Source organism: Tamandua tetradactyla, chromosome 16 (genome assembly GCF_023851605.1).
Source record: "Tamandua tetradactyla isolate mTamTet1 chromosome 16, mTamTet1.pri, whole genome shotgun sequence".
Taxonomy (NCBI): Eukaryota; Metazoa; Chordata; class Mammalia; order Pilosa; family Myrmecophagidae; genus Tamandua; species Tamandua tetradactyla.
Genome location: NC_135342.1, coordinates 69,219,082 through 69,236,235, shown reverse-complemented (window position 1 = coordinate 69,236,235; position 17,154 = coordinate 69,219,082). Strand labels below are relative to the sequence as shown.

At 42.1% G+C, this 17,154-nt stretch overlaps 1 protein-coding gene across 3 annotated transcripts in view; it reads left to right on the top strand.

Moving 5' to 3' along the window:
• MLKL (mixed lineage kinase domain like pseudokinase) overlaps positions 1 to 13,756 on the top strand; it is a 33,571-nt gene extending 19,815 nt beyond the window's left edge. Inside the window, exons 5-12 of one of the 3 annotated variants that reach the window (XM_077133024.1) lie at positions 2,815 to 2,912; positions 3,937 to 4,072; positions 7,852 to 7,936; positions 10,442 to 10,593; positions 10,792 to 10,841; positions 11,105 to 11,245; positions 12,769 to 12,836; positions 13,037 to 13,756. In XM_077133024.1, coding sequence (XP_076989139.1) covers positions 2,815 to 2,912; positions 3,937 to 4,072; positions 7,852 to 7,936; positions 10,442 to 10,593; positions 10,792 to 10,841; positions 11,105 to 11,245; positions 12,769 to 12,833 — 727 coding nt within the window. In that variant the 3' untranslated portion in view covers positions 12,834 to 12,836; positions 13,037 to 13,756. Of the gene's footprint in view, positions 1 to 2,814; positions 2,913 to 3,936; positions 4,073 to 7,851; positions 7,937 to 8,817; positions 8,900 to 10,441; positions 10,594 to 10,791; positions 10,842 to 11,104; positions 11,246 to 12,768; positions 12,837 to 13,036 lie in introns of those variants that run through there. The other 2 variants (XM_077133025.1, XM_077133026.1) reach the window with 2 other exon arrangements.
• Positions 13,757 to 17,154: the final 3,398 nt, after the last annotated feature.

The following is a 17,154-nucleotide window of genomic DNA, read 5'->3' as shown; positions in this document are numbered from 1 at the left end:
TGTGTGGCTTTTTGTGACTGGATTCTTTCTCTTACCATGATGTTTTCAAGGTTCATCCATGTTGTAGCATTTCTTTTTCTGGTTGAATAGTATTCCCTTGTTTGGATATACCACATTTTATTTCACCATTTTTCAGTTAATGGGCCCTAGGGTTGTTTCCACTTTGGGGCTATTATAAATAATGCTGCAGTGAACATCCATGTACAGGTTTTTTGTGTGGACATATTCTTCATTTGTCTTGAGTAAATGAGTAGGAATAGAATTGCTGGATCATGTGGTAATACTTTAACTCTTTGAGGAACTATCAGACTATTTTCCAAAGTGGCTGCACCATTCTGCTTTCCCATCAGCAGTATATAAGGGTTTCAATTGGTCCACATCCTCGCCAACACTATTTGATTATAGTAATTCTGGAGGGCACAAAGTATCTCATTGTGGTTTTGATTTGTGTTTCCCTAATGACTAACGTGCTTATTGGGCATTTGTGCATCTTCTTCAGAGAAATGTCTATTTAAATTCTTTGCCCATTTGGGCTATTTGTCTTTTATAATCAGGTTGTAAATGTTTTTTATATATTCTGGATACAAGTTTCTTATCTGATATATATTTATAGATGTTTCTCACAGTCTGTGGGTTGTCTTTCCCCTTCCTTGATCGTGTCTATTGATGCACAAAAGCTTTTAATTTTGACGTGCACCTCACCAATCTTCTCTTTTATTTTTTGTGCTTTTCATGTTGTATCTCAGAAATCATTGCTTAACCCCAAATCACAAAAATTTATTCCTGTGTTTTCTTCTTCCAAGAGTTTTATAGTTTGGGCTCTTAATTTTAAATCTGTGATCCATTTTGAGTTCATTTTTGTATATGGTGTGAGGTAGGGGGTGCGAATTCATTCTTTTACGTGTGACATCCAATTGTCTCAGCACCATTTGTTGAAAAAATTATTCTTTCCCCATTAATTCTTGGCCCCTCTGTTGAAAATCAGTTGACTGTAAATATGAGGACCTCAATTCCTCTCCATTGATCTATGTTTATCCTTTTGGGAACTATATCTCCTGATCCTATAGCTTTGTAGTAAGATTTGTTGTATGAGTCCTCCAACTTTGTTCTTTTTCAAGATCATTTTGGTTATTTCCATATGAATTTTAGCATCAGGTTTTCAATTTTTGCCAAAAAGTCAGCTAAGATTTTGATAGGAATTACAGTAAATCTGGAGATCACTTTGGGTCTTAATGACATCATGGCAGTATTAAGTCTTCCTGTCTAAAAAAATGGGATGTCTTTCCACTTATTTAGATCTTCTTCATTTCTTTCCTCAATGCTTTGTAGTTTTCAGTGTGCAAGTCTTATACTTCTTTTGTTAAATTTTTTCCTAAGTCTTTTATTCTTATAAATGAAATTGTTTTCTTAATCTCATTTTCAGATGATTTGTTGCCAGAGCATAGAAATACGATTAGGTTTTGTATATTGATCATCTTTCCTACAGTCTTGATTTTCCTATTGATTTTGTACTCTCTATTTCACTTATTTCCATTCTAATCACTGTTCTTTCCTTCCCTCTGCTTTCTTACATTTAGTTTACTCTTTTTTTTCTAGTTTCCTGATTTGAAAGTGTAGATTATTGATTTGTGATCTTTCTTCATTTATGTATCGAGAGATAATTCACATACCATAAAATTTACCATATTAGAGTGTAGAATTCAATGGGTTTTAAATTTTTTCATTAAATTCATTAAATTTTTAAAGATTGAAATCACACAAAATATTTTCTTCAGCCACAATGGAATTAAATTGTAAATTAAAAACAGAAAGAAAATTTTCTATTTCTTATTGCACAACTTTTGGCTTTTTTATATTGTCATAGATATTTATTTTATCTAGGCCTTCAATATATTAGTACATAGTAGTTCACCATTGCTCTCTTACTACTTTTAATCTTTGTTGAATATGTAATTATTTTTTCTTTTCTATGTTTGTTGGTTTGTGTCCTATACCTTTGTCTCCTGGTCAGTCTTTCCAGAGGTCTGCCTTATTAATGTTTTTAAATTGTTAGCTTTGGTTTTACTAACCAAAGTTAGTGAGAGGGCAAAGGTCTGAGGAGCAGGTCTCGCTTCTTTCACCCCTTCTGGGGTTTGTTGAGAGGTTTCTCTCACTGTCTCCCCAAGTGCTGGGGAGCGTGGCAGGGAGCCAAGAAGGAGTGCCAAGTGAAGCCAGGAGACTTGCTTAAGCTCTGGACCCAGCCCCAATTATCTGGCAGACCTTGGACAAGTCCTCTTATGTCTTTGAGACTCAGACTCAGAGAGATTGAGCAGATTGGATGGGGCCTGTGATTCCCATGATCCCCTGTAGTAACTCACCTGCCCGCACCCCTGGGGGCCCATGCTTTAGAAGGACTTTGTTATAAAATTTCCCTTAATAAGTAATATTTCATTTCCTTGTAGTTGATCAAGGAAGAAAACAACTGCCTATCAGAGCATCTGTCAAACAAAATACAGCCTAAAACAATAATATAAACTTGACATTTTAGTTTGCCTCACAATGCCTTATAGGACATAAAAATGCAATTCTATTAAGCTGTTTGAAATACTGAAAATAGGTCAGCAAGCCCCATTACTATCCTCCCAAACCCTTAGGGGTTAACTTGGTGAATCTTATCCTTTCTGCTGCTCAGGCACATCTGAGGGGTTCCACGCTTGGGCCCAGCCCAGCCCTGGTTCTCGCCACCCCCATGCTGTCCCAGCAGATCACTATACTAAATGTTCTCTAAGGGACCTTCTAGTTCTCAAATTCTAACTTCCCCTTTTGCTTCCATAGATATGTGAGGAATACTTTCAAAAATGAGATCACAACCATGAAGAAATTTGATTCTCCCAACATCCTGCGTATGTTTGGGATTTGCATTGATGATACAGGTAAGAGATGCCTCTGGGGTTCGTGGTTCTTTGGGTGGTTTTGAATAGACCTTCTGTGTTGTCGTGTGTTGACTTCTTTAAGAATATATGAAAGGGTGGACTCAATGAGGCGTTATTATAATCAGTGCGAACATTTTTGCATTCCATTATGCAAATTCCCCTCTTCTTCCAGAAGAGCTGGGCTTGGAGCTGGGCTTCAGCTCAAGGGTTGGCTTGCACAAAAGCAGCCACATAACCTCCTGCCATTCCACTGGCCCGAGGATGGGAAAACTAAATTAACCTGCCCCGCTGCCAAGAACCTTGATTGTTAAGTTCTTTTTTATCTTTACTTTTTAGCATGGCTGCATTATCTCTCATAGCATGGCCTCTCCTGCTAGTTGTGTTTTGCTGCTCTTGCCTACGTGAAGGAAAAGTGACTCCTGTCTTATCTCTTCTGAAAGTTTCTCCACAGCCTCAGACCAACCTGATTTTGGAGCATAAAATCCAAATCGAAAGGAAAATTTTCAGTGATGTTTGTTTTCCTGGGTGATGGCTGAGGTGATTGACTCCCCCTTTGAGTGTCAGTTGTCACATCTTAGGCCTGTGGCCTGTGACCTGAGACCTCAGCTTCTTGTCTGAGCTCCCCTGAGCAGCCCCTGCCCTCTGTGCATCCTGCACTCCTTCCACGCTTATTTACTGAGCCCCTCTTTGTGAGCATAGTGTGAGCATAGTGATACGTTTCCACCCTCTCAGGGCTCTCAGTTGTGTGGGAGAGACGTTACTCAACTGCTCAAACAAATGTAGAATTATGACATGGAAAATACCCTGAAGAAGATCTATGGGAACTCTTGGTGTATTTGACACAATCAGGGACGTGGAGGAGCAGATAGCATGAGATGGAGTAGGGGCTGGTGTGGAATGGGGTATACAGCAGAGCACAGCAAGTCTATTTCTGTAAGTGAAGAGGGGGTGAAGAGGCGGGCTGTAGGTAGTGGGAGCTCCAAGCAGGGCTGGATCTTCACAGCATCTGGCTCTTTTCCATCAGTGTCTCCACCTCAATTCTGCGTCGTCATGGAACACTGTGAACTTGGGACCCTGCGGGAACTGCTGGACAAGAAGCAGGACCTCACCTTTGGTGTGCGCCTTGTCCTAGCCCTGGAGGCAGCCAAAGGCTTGTACAGGTACCGGATGGGGTGACAGGGCACCGAAAACTGGGCAAGTCTGTCTGCCCCACTGACAGTCCCAGAGATGAGAGACCAGGCTAGAAGCGGATGCCCCAGTTAGTCTCCCCTTGTGCTGCAGTTTTAGCATTTACTCTATTATAGCACCTGAGATAGAAGAGGGAAAGGAGGCTTAACCCCGTAAGCACCAGCTCACAGAACGGGGGTTTGAGTTTAATGTCGAGGCTGCCCTTGGGGAGTTGAATACGACTCACTCGTAGGGTTGTCAGATTTAGCAAATAAAAATGCAAGAAGCCCAGTTAAATTTGAATTTCAGATTAGCAATGAATAATTTTGGGCTTAAAATATGTCTTAAATATTGCATGAGACATACTTCTGCTAAATCTCAGATATGCTGAATTTCAGATGAATAGTTTTGTAGTGTAAGTCCCATGCAGGTCCCGAGCAATTTCGGAACATATTTATACTAAAAACTATTCATTGGGTGTCCTGTATTTTATCTACTCTCACAGTCAGAATCTATGTTTCTTTTAGCTCAAAGGTCTCCAAAGGTCTCAGATCATAGCCCACCTTCGTGTTTCCTATCTTATCCACAGTACCACCAATATTATTCACTTAATATTTCTCTTTAAATTGACTCATTTTTTAAAACATTTTTTATTGTGAAATATACCACATATACATAAAAGCAATAAATTTCAAAGAACATTGTAACAATTAGTTATAGAACAGATTTCAGAGTTTGGTGTGGGTTACATTTCCACAATTTCAGGTTTTTCTTTCCAGCTGCTCCAAGACACTGAAGACTAAAAGAAATATCAATAAAATGATTCAGCAGTCATACTCATTTGTTAAATCATATCTTCTCTGTTATACCTCCTTCTCCTTTGATCCTTCCCCAATCTTTAGGGGTTTTTGGACTCTGCCCATTCTAGCTTTACTTTTTCATGTTGGAAAGGGGTGTCAATAATAAGGAATTAGAGTAATTAAACTAGTTGATGTTCTTGGAGAGGCTGGCCCCTCTGGGTTTCAGGATTTATCTGGCTCAGGAATCTTATCAGGAGGTTGTAGCTTTCTGGAAAGTTATCTTAGTGCATGAAACTTTTGTAGAATCTCAGATAGAGCCCTAGGTGTTCTTTAGGGTTAATAGGAATGGGTTTGGTTGGGGGTTGGCAAACCACAGTAATTAGCAATATCTGGCTGAAGCTTGCATAAGAGTAGCCTCCAGAATAGCCTCTGGACACTATTTGAACTCTCTTAGCACTGAAACCTTATTTTGTTGCATTTCTTTTCCCTCTTTTGGTCAGGAAGGGGTTGTCAATCCCACAGTGCCAGGGCCAGGCCTCATCCCTGGGAGTCATGTCCCATGTTACCAGAGAGACTTTTACCACATAGGAGGAAGGTAACAATTTTCCTTGCAGAGTGTGCTGAGAGAGAGAGAGAGGCCACCTTTGAGCAACAAAAGAGGGTTTTTTGGAAGTAACTCTTAGCCTATCTCTGTCTAACTATAGATAGGCTTAACTTCTCCACTAAAGAAATAAGCTTCATAAGAGCAAGCTTCAAGGTCAAGGACTTGTCCTATTGACTCGGGAGTCCCTAACATTTGAGACAGTATCAGGGGTTATGCCAGTGGAAAAGTGTAATAGTTCCATATTTTTTCTCTAGTCCTTCAAGGGAGTTTGCCAGTACTTTTTAATTATCTGTCCAACTTATTCTGGAATGTCTATGCCAGTGGAAAAGTTTAATAGGTCCATATTTTTTCTCCAATCCTTCAAGGGAGTTTGCCAGTACTTTTTAATTATCTGTCCAACTTACTCTGGGATGTCTCCAAGTATTACATTAAGGTATACAGAATTACAAGGCCTCATTCCCATTCTGAGCACCATGTGTTTGGCTTGTTTAAATGAGTTATCCAGACAGATTGAACTGAACTTTTTAGCTTTTTGAACAGAACTTTTTTAGCTTTTGAACAGAATAAACATCTCTTCCTTTGGTCTCATACAGTAGGTAAAGTTCTTATATACAGACAGCATCAACCTTAGCCCTGTATTTTTTACTTCACTCCCGACCGGATCGGCTTCATTCTTATCTCTAACTGAAGCCTGGCCTCTTTTTTGGCTTCCTTAACAGTTGTTGTATGTAGCAGTGCTGACTTTCAGAACTGCAGAACTCCAGCTCTGGGTCTTAGGTGTCGCACAGGTAGCCATAGTTCCAGGGAGATTACCAGGTAATACATATAGAGCATAGCATCTCACAATCTAGAAATAACATTTATACCTCCAGACTACATGTGACTGCTCTAAGAGCTTACAATTTAGGCCACAATGTTCTTATAAGTATTTTCTAAAACAGATATACAATATTTGTCCTTTTTGTTTGTTTCTGGCTTATTTTGCACCATGTAATGTCCCTAAGGTTCATTCACCTTCGCACATGCCTCACAACTTCATTCCTTTCTGTAGCCACACAACATTCCGTCATTTATAGACACAATGGTTTCATATTCTACTTCTCAGTCAATGTATCCTTCAGCCATCTCCATCCATTAAGTATCACAGTTAATGACCAAAGTAAATAATCCAGACTCATGTTCTTTTAGCTAAACAAAGTAAAAGTAAAGGAAACTTTCTATTACTACCATAATTGAAAAACATTACCACCTGCACAAGTAAATGGCCATAAATGATAACAAAACCATGTTATTAAATTCTGGCTGGACAATACTGCCTGCCAATAGCTCTGTGCTGCAGACCTACATTTATTTTTAACAAAGGGAATATGAACAGACTTAAATGCTCGACACCCAATACCAAACTGAGACTTTTCTCCTTGATTTAATAAAAAAGACTGGAAATAAATGGAAAGGAGAACAGTTTTCTCATTGTATCATCTTGCATTCCACTGCAAGTAGACACCGTTGGTGGCCCACCCAGATGGCCTTTGATTCTTTTTTACCAGCTCTGTGTACCCACTCCACACTCTGCATATTTTGCTGCTGACAGCTCACAGCTGCAATTTCCAGAGGGCTGTCCTTGGGCACTGGACCCCTCACCCTTTTTGATAGCTGAAAGTGCTTAGGAGTTTTATACCTGTCTCTCCTCTTTGTCCTCCCCATTCTGCGCAGTGCATAGGCATTGATGGGCTGGTGGGAGAACAAAAAAGTCCAGCTCCTTGGCCTCAAGCCAAGGTGTAATTACACTCCAGAGTTGCCCATGGGATCAGGCTGAGGCTGGGTCTTCAACCTGAAATTGCACCCTGGCTTTAATTCTTCTCCTTCCCTAGCCTGCTTCCCGCACTTCCTAGCTGACTTCTCCTGGGAGTACTTTTTTAACAGCTACTTGTGCCCAAATCTTGGGCTCATGATCTGCTTCGGGGAGAACCTGACCCAACCCAAGAGGCTCCATGCCTGTGAGTTGGTGGAATTTCAGCCTCACATTGTTGTAGCTAGAAGGGTCCTAGGCATAATTTGGCATCCAGCCATGCCTCTGACACTTTGATCTGCCCAGATTTCCCAGGTAGAGCACCACAGAGGCACCTTCATCCTTCCCTACCTGAAGTAACCCCTGTGGGAGCAGACCACACATGTTGTTGGGCCCCTTGTATGATGAACACTCCAGGTTGCATCTCGGCTTTGCACACAATTGTGAAATCTCACCTCTACCCCCTGTTTCCCCCCATCTGTGGCTCTGACCAGACACATTTTCCCGGTGGTGACCGTCTAGCCCCCTAAGAAAGTCTGTGCGGAGGGCATTAATGCTGTCTGCCTCTGGTCGCATCAGGTTGCACCATTCAGAAGAAACTGCCGTACTCCACAAAAACATCAGCAGCACGACCTTTCTGGTCACTGAAGGCTACCACGTGAAGGTGAGCGAGGCCTTCGACCTATTTGGTGACTGGGAGAGGGATGCAAGTGTCCCAGAAAGGCTCTGCCTGCCTGTTTCTCCGCTATAATTTTAGAATTGTGCTCAACTGTTTCCCCTGCCTGTAGAGCTTTCTTTGCATCCACCACAGGGTGTACTCAATCCTTGCCTCCTGTTCAGAGGCCCACCTGCCCTCACTGTCCACTTAGCAGGGACGGGCTGAGAATACTTCTCTTTAAATGCCTGTACAGCACTTCTGTGTCTCTGCAGCATGTGTCAGGGAATCTTTGTAGGTCCAACCAAATATTCAGACTCCTGGTACTACCTTAGGCTGCCCTTGGCATTCAGTCCTTTAGAAAGATATTCAGGAAATACGGCTGGTCAGCAGGGCAGCACCACACTCCTCTCCAGCGACAGCCCTCACAGCTGTCCACATTTGCCCCCTGCCTTCCCCTGGTGTGAGAGAAAAAGACCCCCATTATCTGGATGTTGGGTCATCCTGGCTTAGAAGGATCATCATCTGCAGGAGCCAATATCTTTTATAGCAACTCTGGAGGCATAGCTTCCAGTGTCCCTGCAAAGGACATGCCAGTTACAAGAGTCATTGCAAAGCACAGCATCCCTAGCAGGTATTCATAGTCCCCTACAGCTCCCCTCCATGTGCAGAAGTAATTTACCTATCAGTAGTCACTTTTCTCAACAGTCATGTTACTTAGAAACATTGATAGTAGCTGACCTTCATCAAGTTTCTAGCGGAACAGAAATAAAAAGTTGACAGAAGCTCAGATTATGATACAGAAGAGGAAATAGTTTTAATACTATGCCCACAGTTCCCAAATGCTGAAAGAATATTTCATCATCCATAGCTGGTTTTCTTTCTTCCAGCTTCATGTGTGTCAGGGACAGCCCTCAAGTAACAGAAGAAAGGTCTTTTCTGCTTCGGGGGTACCTTTTCCCCTTGTCCATGGTGAGATAGGTGCTGCCCAGGTACTCTTCCCACACCCCTACCCTGAACCTCATTCCACCTGACTGTAATATGTCCTACTCCACCTTTCCGCCCTACCATCCAGCATGGTGCTTGATGTCAGAGAATATCAGTGCTTGATTAATATGTGAATGGATGGATGGATGGATGGATGGATGGATGGATGGATGGATGGATGGGTGGGGAATGAGTCACCCAGGAGTCTTAAGTCTTATCCTCTTCCTAATCTTGACCCTAGTTGGGTGTCTGGCTGAGTTTGGGTTGGCAACCCTCTGCACACCAGTGCACTAATGGCAGGTGTGCTTTGTGGAAGGATAACATTCACCCCACTTAATGTGCTATAGCTCCTTTAAGAAATTGCATTGGCTACGCAGGGTCAGAGCAAGTAACAGATTGATGGAGTTGTCTATACATACTATAATAAACAGTTTAAAAAAATCCAGGGTGCATGGGTGGTTCAGTGGTAGAATGCTCACCTTCCATGCAGGAAACCCGGGTTCAATTCCCAGACCATGTACTCCCCCCCCCCCCCCCAAAAAAAAAAAAATCCAGAGGTTCAGGCTGGCAACTCTCTGGGCTCTGGTAGAACAGAAGGGTTCCCGGACCCATTTTTTCATTGCTTCTGAGGAAAAGCAAACCATGTCGTGGCTCTGAGCACCCCCATCCACCCTCCCTAAGTGGAGGTAAGTCTTTAGCTGAGGAGCCCTGTGTCTACCACCATCATACCAGCAAAAACTAGTCTTCCAACTTCCTAAGTCTTACTGTTGCTTTATAACCATTGTTCTAGTTTGCTAGCTGCTGGAATGCAACACACCAGAGACGGACTGGCTTTTAATAAAAGGGGATTTATTTTGTTAGTTCTTCAGAGGAAAGGCAGCTAACTTTCAACTGAGGTTCTTTCTTTCGTGGGAAGGCACAGGGTGATCTCTGCTGGCCTTCTCTCTAGGCCTCTGGGTTCCAACAACTTTCCCCAGGGTGATTTCTTTCTGTGCCTCCAAAGGCCTGGACTGAGCTGCGAGTGCTGAGATGAGGTATGCTGAGCTGCTTGGGCTGTGCTACGTTGCACTCTCTCATTTAAGCACCAACGAATTAAGTCAAACATCATTCATTGCAGCAGGCATGCCTCCTAGCTGACTGCAGATGTAATCAGCAACAGATGAGGTTCACGTGCCATTGGCTCATGTCCACAGCAACAGAACTAGGTGCCTTCACCTGGCCAAGTTGACAACTGAATCTAACTACCGCAACCATTATCTCTAGTAATCCTCATTGCCATCATCCCTGTAATAGAGAAGAAATCTCTTTGTGTTTCTCTTGGCCATGGCACCATAATAAGTTGAACCCATAATGCCAGACAACAGAGAAGCTGCAAAGAAGATGGTCCTGGAAATAAATCCCTAAGGTAGAAGACTATTCCCTGACAACCGTCTGTAACATCAACCCCCTCCTCCCCACACCCTCCCCTGCAAGCTCTTTCTCTTTCCTTCTGTCTCAAGTCACCTCCTAAGTCACCTCTCTGTCTAGCTTGCAGGATTTGAGTTGAGCAAAACGCAGACTTCTATCAGTGGAGAAATTAAAGACAAAGAAGCCGAGAGAGTCAATTCTGCAGCCTATTACTCACCTCAGAGACTGAAAGTTTTGTGTGGTACATATAGCATAAAAGATGACATATACAGGTACGTTTGTGCTCCCGGGCAGAGTCTAACTCACATGAAGAGGACAGAAAAGCCCAAAGCAAATCCACTTCTTAACTCAACTCTGCTAAATGGAATTGGGTAAAAGGCAGAAAAATCATTGAGTTTTATGGAAATGGCAAGAGGGATGTGGGACAAGGAAAACTTGGATGGTTGTTCAGTTTCTTGGTTTTCTTCTAGCTTTGGAATCGTCCTCTGGGAAATTGCCACTGGGAAGATCCCTTTTGAAGGTGATGAGGGTGAAGTCTGGGTCAGATGGTACTGGCTGGGGTTGGGTCCCCTTCCAATAGATTAGAAAATCTCCATCAATGCTGTCCTCAGAGCTTTGTTCTCTGATGTGGGCACTGCCTGGGCTAGTAAGTAGAATCCTCAGAGGTGATTCCATTTTCTCAGTACTGAAAGTCCCTAGTTCTGATGCCAGCCAGCAGCATCCAGAGAAATGTGCAAGTGCCAAAGCAGGCTTTTAAGCCTACCATCCTATGTTCCATGCCAGGCTGTGACACCAGGAAGATCCGTGAGCTGGTAGGTTTGGCGGAGCAGAAGGAGCCACTGGGTGAAGACTGCCCTCCAATGTTGCAGGAGGTCATTGACAGGTGCCGGGCCTGTGATCCCTCTGAGCGGCCCTCTGTTGATGGTAGGGCTCTTTCTTGTCTTTCCATAGTCCAGCTCCAAAGAGCATGAGCCACACACACTATTTCACATCTGCAAAAGATTCCCCTTCTACAACCTTTTAAGGCAGTGGCTCACAACAGGGGCTGAGTGTGCCCTGTTCCAGTGGCAGTGCTTAGTCCAACATGGATTGGATGGGCAGATTTCTTTTCTCCAGCCTGTTTTCTTTTCTCTCTCTCTCTCACTTACTCTTTCATTTTTGTCTTTCCTTCTTTGTTTCAATATCATCAGGATGAATTCTTCTTTGAAACTTTACTCTATGTAATAAGCTGCTTCCTCAGAGCTTCCTGGCATTACTTCTCTCCCTGAAAGGAGAGGGAGTTCTCTCATTCTAGAGCCGAGTCTCCCAGACTTTCCATAAGACACGAGGCAGGAGAGAGTGGTTCACATACAGCATCCCTGGATTGGACAAGAGTTTCCACCAAAGTTGCTGCAGATTTCAAAGACACTAAATTATTTTTTCCTTATTTTAATTGTGATATGTGTCACTCTACAGCAGTGAATAAAATATATATTTGCTATTAGAAAAGTCATGGTAAAAGAATATCACATCCATACACCCCTTATAAAGGAATGGAACATTGCCACTAATTCAGAAGCTACCTGTGAGTCCCTTCCTTTTTACATTCTCTACTTTTTCCTGGACAGCCCCTAGACTAACATTTTTTTTTTTTACACGGGCAGGCACCGGGAATCAAACCCGGGTCTCTGGCATGGCAAGTGAAACTTCTGCCACTAAGCTGCTGTCACACCACCATAGACTAATTTTGTATTAAAAAGTTATTTTTAGTTTTGCCATATATGTATGCTGTATTATTTGCTTTCCCATGTGTGGTGAATTTATAGAAATGACATCACACTGTATTCTACCATGATTTCACTTTCTCAGCATTATGATTTGAAATTCATCCATGTTGGTGATGTGGTAGCTTTCAGCCCTTTCATTTTCACTGCTGTATCCATCAGATAAACATGCACCTTATTTATCCATTCCACCCTTGATGGACATTTTTATCTATCCTGGAAACCATGCATCTTCAGACATTCTCATGGGTGTCTCCTGAGGCACACTGGTAAGAGGTTCTCCAGTCACCTCGGTGTGGAGCAATCTGGTTACTGATGTTTGAAATGCCTTGAGAGAGGAACCAAAGAAAATGGTTGTCCAGCCTTTTGAGGCAGTTCCCCAGTGGCAGTCTTGCCATGTACTGAAGTCTGTAGCTGAAGGACCGTTCTTTGAGACCTTCTTATAGGTGGTGCATTGGGAAGCACTCTTAACAGAGACCTGAGAGAACTACACTTCACCCTCTCCTCCCTCCACTCCTATCCTCCCTTTCTGGGAGGGGTAGGTAGAATTAAAATCATGGGCTAGCTTCTAACTGAAACTCCCCCCTTTGCTATTGCAGAGCAGGAGAGGGGAGTCAGTGGTGCTTCCTGACAAGATCTTCCTCTTCTTTAAACTCTTCTTTGTCTTCTTCCTCCCTCTTCCAGGTTTCTTCCAATCCAAGCTCCTCCTGGTATTAGAGAATCTAATACCAGCTACTAATTCACACTAAGATGTGAGTTTATCCCTCTGAATGGGGTATTTGTATTTTAAAAATTGACCAAGTGAAAGAAGAACTTCATATCACATGGTGGAATTTTAGACACCACTCAGACCAATGGGGGATGCTGTTTCTACACAATAAGAACTTCACTGTGCTTCTAGCTTGGCTGTCAGATCCCTGCCTTTGTCTAATTTCTATTCATCCATTCGCAGAAATCATAACGAAGCTGTCTGCCTTTGCTGAGTCATGTCCTGAAACCTAAACCAGGGAGTCCCTGGACAAGAAGCTGGAAGAAGGATGAGTGGGACATCTCTGTCTTGTATGTTTTGGTGCCAAGCTATTTATGGGTTCAGGGAGGCAGCATTTCTCTGTTCAAATAGAATATATAATTCCAGCCATACATGGCATATCCCACTCCAAATGAGACTTTCAAAAATACATCTCTGATAATAACTGAGGTATATGACTTGCAAAAATGTGTCTCTGTATCCATACCTCATGGCAATGTGACATTGCAGCTCCTCCCATTGAGAGATGGGTCTTCCCCCCCACCCCCTTTGAATCTGGGCTGGCCTTGTGACTTGCTTTGGCCTGTAGAATGTGGAAGAAGGGATGGTGGAACTCTTCCAAGCCTAGTGATGGTTCCAAACCTAAGCTTTAAGAAGCCACATGAACTTCTACTCACTCTCTTGGAACCCTGCTCAGCCACAAACAAGCTGGGCTAGTGTGCTAGAGATGAGAGATCACATGGAGCAGAGACAAGCTGTCTCAGCTGAGATCATATTGGCCCATTCAGCCTGACAGCTGACCAGGCAGCCAACCAGTCACATGACTGAGCCCAGTCAAGACTAGAAGAAATACCCTGCTGAGCCCAGCCCATATTACCCATCCACAAAATCATGAGCCAAATAAACGATTATCTTAACCCACTATGTTTTGGGGTGATTTGTTACTGTTCTAGTTTCTTAGCTGCCAGAATGCAATATACCAGAAACAGAATGGCTTTTAAAGGGGGAATTTAATAAGTTGCTAGTTTACAGTTCTAAGACTGAGAAAATGTCCTAATTAAAACGAGGCTGTACAAATGTCCAGTCTAAGGCATCCAAGGAAAGATACCTTGGTTCAAGAAGGCTGATGAAGTTCAGGGTTTCTCTCTCAAGTGAGAAGGCACATGGCGAACACAGTCACAGTTTCTCTCTTAGCTGGAAGGGCACGTGGCGAACACAACATCATCTGCTAGCTTTCTCTCCTGGCTTCCAGTTTCATGAAGCTCCTGGGAGGCGTTTTCCTTCTTCATCTCCAAAGGTCACTGGCTCATAGACTCTCTGCTTCGTGGTGCGGCAGCATTCTCTGCTCTCTCTGAATCTCCTTTCTCCAAAATGTTTCCTCTTTTATAGGACTCCAGAAACTTATCAAGACCCACCCAAATGGGTGAAGACATGTCTTCACCTAATCCAGCTTAACGACCACTCTTGATTTAATCACATCTCCAGGAAGATGATCTGATTACAGTTTCAAACATACAGTATTGAATAGGGATTATTCTGCCTTTATGAAATGGGATTTAGATTAAAACATGGCTTTTCTAGTGGACATACATACTTTTAAACTAGCACAGTTACACAGCAGTAGTAAATAAGCAAGTATTACTCAATTGCACACATTGAACTAAGTACAAACTTCCTATTCCGTTACCCAAGGCCTTATATCTCTGACCCCAACCTGAGTTTCTAGCCTGAGAGCCCAGAGTTCTCCTTTCAGAGACTGCAAACTTTAATGCTTACAGGGTTTAGGAGGGAGCTTAAATGAGTGAGTTGGGCCTGAAATTTATAAGCTTTGCTGAGAAGGGCAGCCTCTGCCTAGCTCCAGCCTCTTTTACTGTGTAGAAATGAGATTCCAAACTTCCAGAGCTTTCTATTTTGTGAGAAATAGCTGGAAATTTAGATTTTTCTGTGAATTCTCCACATTTAAAAATTTGGCAACTCGTTAAAAAATTATCTTAATATCTGTGTAGGATAAACAAAATATGTTAGCATAGGAGCTGCCAGTTTTTATCTCCACCAGACTCAGGACTGTGTTTCCTGCACGTGGCCCATTCATTCGTAATTTTTACGCCTTTGCTCACAGTGTTCCTTTTGCCTAAGAAACACTGATCCCTACCTCTATGTGTTGCATTTTTTATTCAGAATTTATCCTGAATCATTCAACAGAAAACAGGACGCTGTTCCAATCCCTGAGAAAAGAGCACTAAATAAAATGCATTTGGAGCTTATATTCTAGTAATCATCTCGGGGGAATAAAATCATGGATGATTTATATTATTTTTTATCATTTAAAAATCTTTTGTTTCTATTTTTAATCTAGAACAAGTTTTTTTTCTGTAAATAAAGAAATGCAGAAGAATAAACACAGATAGATTGAACATTTAACATGACTATTTTGTTAGAGTTTGTCATCAGATACCACTATTTTCATGTTTAAAATTCTTTGTTCTCCTTTCTGTAGGAGTCACAGTGAAAATTCTCCCCTGTAGATTAAATCCCCTGTGATTAGCGACATCTGAAATCCATGTTTAATCTTTCTGGTTTAGCTGGCTGCTTGAAATCTGCTCTGCATATTTCTAATTCAGAGGTCAGGTAGACATGTGGGAAAAATGTACACAAGGAATTGGGGCTTCGCCTCTAACTTTCTCCTTTCCTGAATTTTCCCTCTCGCTTTCCAGCTGCTCCAAACTTTGTCATCTGATTTTCAACCAATTTAGAGTGAGGATTTCCATGAGCTTTAGCAAATACACTTGGGGCTAACTGAGGCCTACCCTCAGGCTAATAACCAGAGAAAGTAGGACACTCGGTTGGTGCTATACTTTTCTTCCAATTGTAGAGCTTCCTCTAGCTCCTGCCTGCTTTTAGTCCTTCTCCAGTGCCTTCGGTTAGTTTTTTCTTTTTTCTTTTTTCTTTTTCAATTAGTTTTTAAAAAACCTTTTGTCCAGAGCCTTTAGTTGTCATCTGCTAGAAGGTTTGTCTAAGCAACAATTTGGCCATTCTTGGAAGTAGACCCCCTAATTTAATATATGTAGTTTTATATTCTTCTAGAGGGTCCTTCAAATCTGCATCTGCTCCTGCCCACCAGGCTACTCCCTGGAAAGCCTCCTGCTATACTGAGGAAAGTAGCCTTCTCAATGATGAAGGCATTGAATGAATTCCCAGCACATGCCTGTAGCAACTTGTGCACATATCAGTTCCCATGGCCTTCCAAAGGGTTGATGGAGAGAGACCTCAGGTCAACACCGTTCTGGTTGTCGGTATCTAATAGAGATCTTTCTCTCTCTCCCCTACCTGTTGTTCTCAGCCCCTGCAACATTTTGTGATTTTCTAGAATCATTGCACCTCAAACAGGGAGAGCTCTTCATTTTGGTCCAGCTTGCTCCTTTTGCCATGCAAAAATGAGCCGCCCCTCCCCCCAATAGTCAGCACCTTATGTCAAGTATTAATGGTAGTTGGTGGGGGGTGGTTGGTAACAGAGCCCAGATTCCTGAAGTCCTATTCATTTGCACTCTCTGGGACAGTACCACGCTTATCACTGCATTTACCTTACTCTATTTTTATTATGGTAATTTATGGACTATATACCATTTCTCAAATTGTTTCTCTGAGGTTGTCAGGTCTCAGCTCCAGTGTCATCACTTCAGAGAGTCCTTTCATGAACCTCTCTATTGAAAGCACTCTCCTAAACACTTTCCCTTCATGTCCTTCTGTTTCACTGCTTTTATGATGCTTCCTACCGGAAATAACTGTGTTTGTTCTTCCTTTTAGGTTTATGATCTACTTTTCCTTGGTAGACTGTAAGTTCCATTAGATCAAGAGTCTTCTTTGCTTATATGCCAGTATCCATACATATAGACCAAAGCCAAGTTCACAGTAATTTTAAATAGGTATTTGTTGAATGAATTATGATACTCCTAATGATAGAGGAAAAGTAATGACCTTCCCCAGAGCCTGGGGACATGGCCTACTATAGGCATAAACTTTAATTGGCATCTTTTGTTTTACCTTGACAATTCTTTCAAGTTTTGTATTTTTAATTACACATTCTGGTCCATAGATGGACCTGAGGTTATTACCATGTAGCAGAGAGGAACCCATTAGTCATGTCTTTTGGTGGAGAAAAATAAAGACATTCATTCAAACAACTCTTCTTTGAAGTGATGTTTAGTACATTTCATAGTTAGTTTCTTGTTTTTTTTTTCTTTCCTCAAAAATGAGCCAATAGGAAGTTGCTATTTAAGTAATTAACCACGAAATAGGAAATAGGAATTTCATACGTACTATGG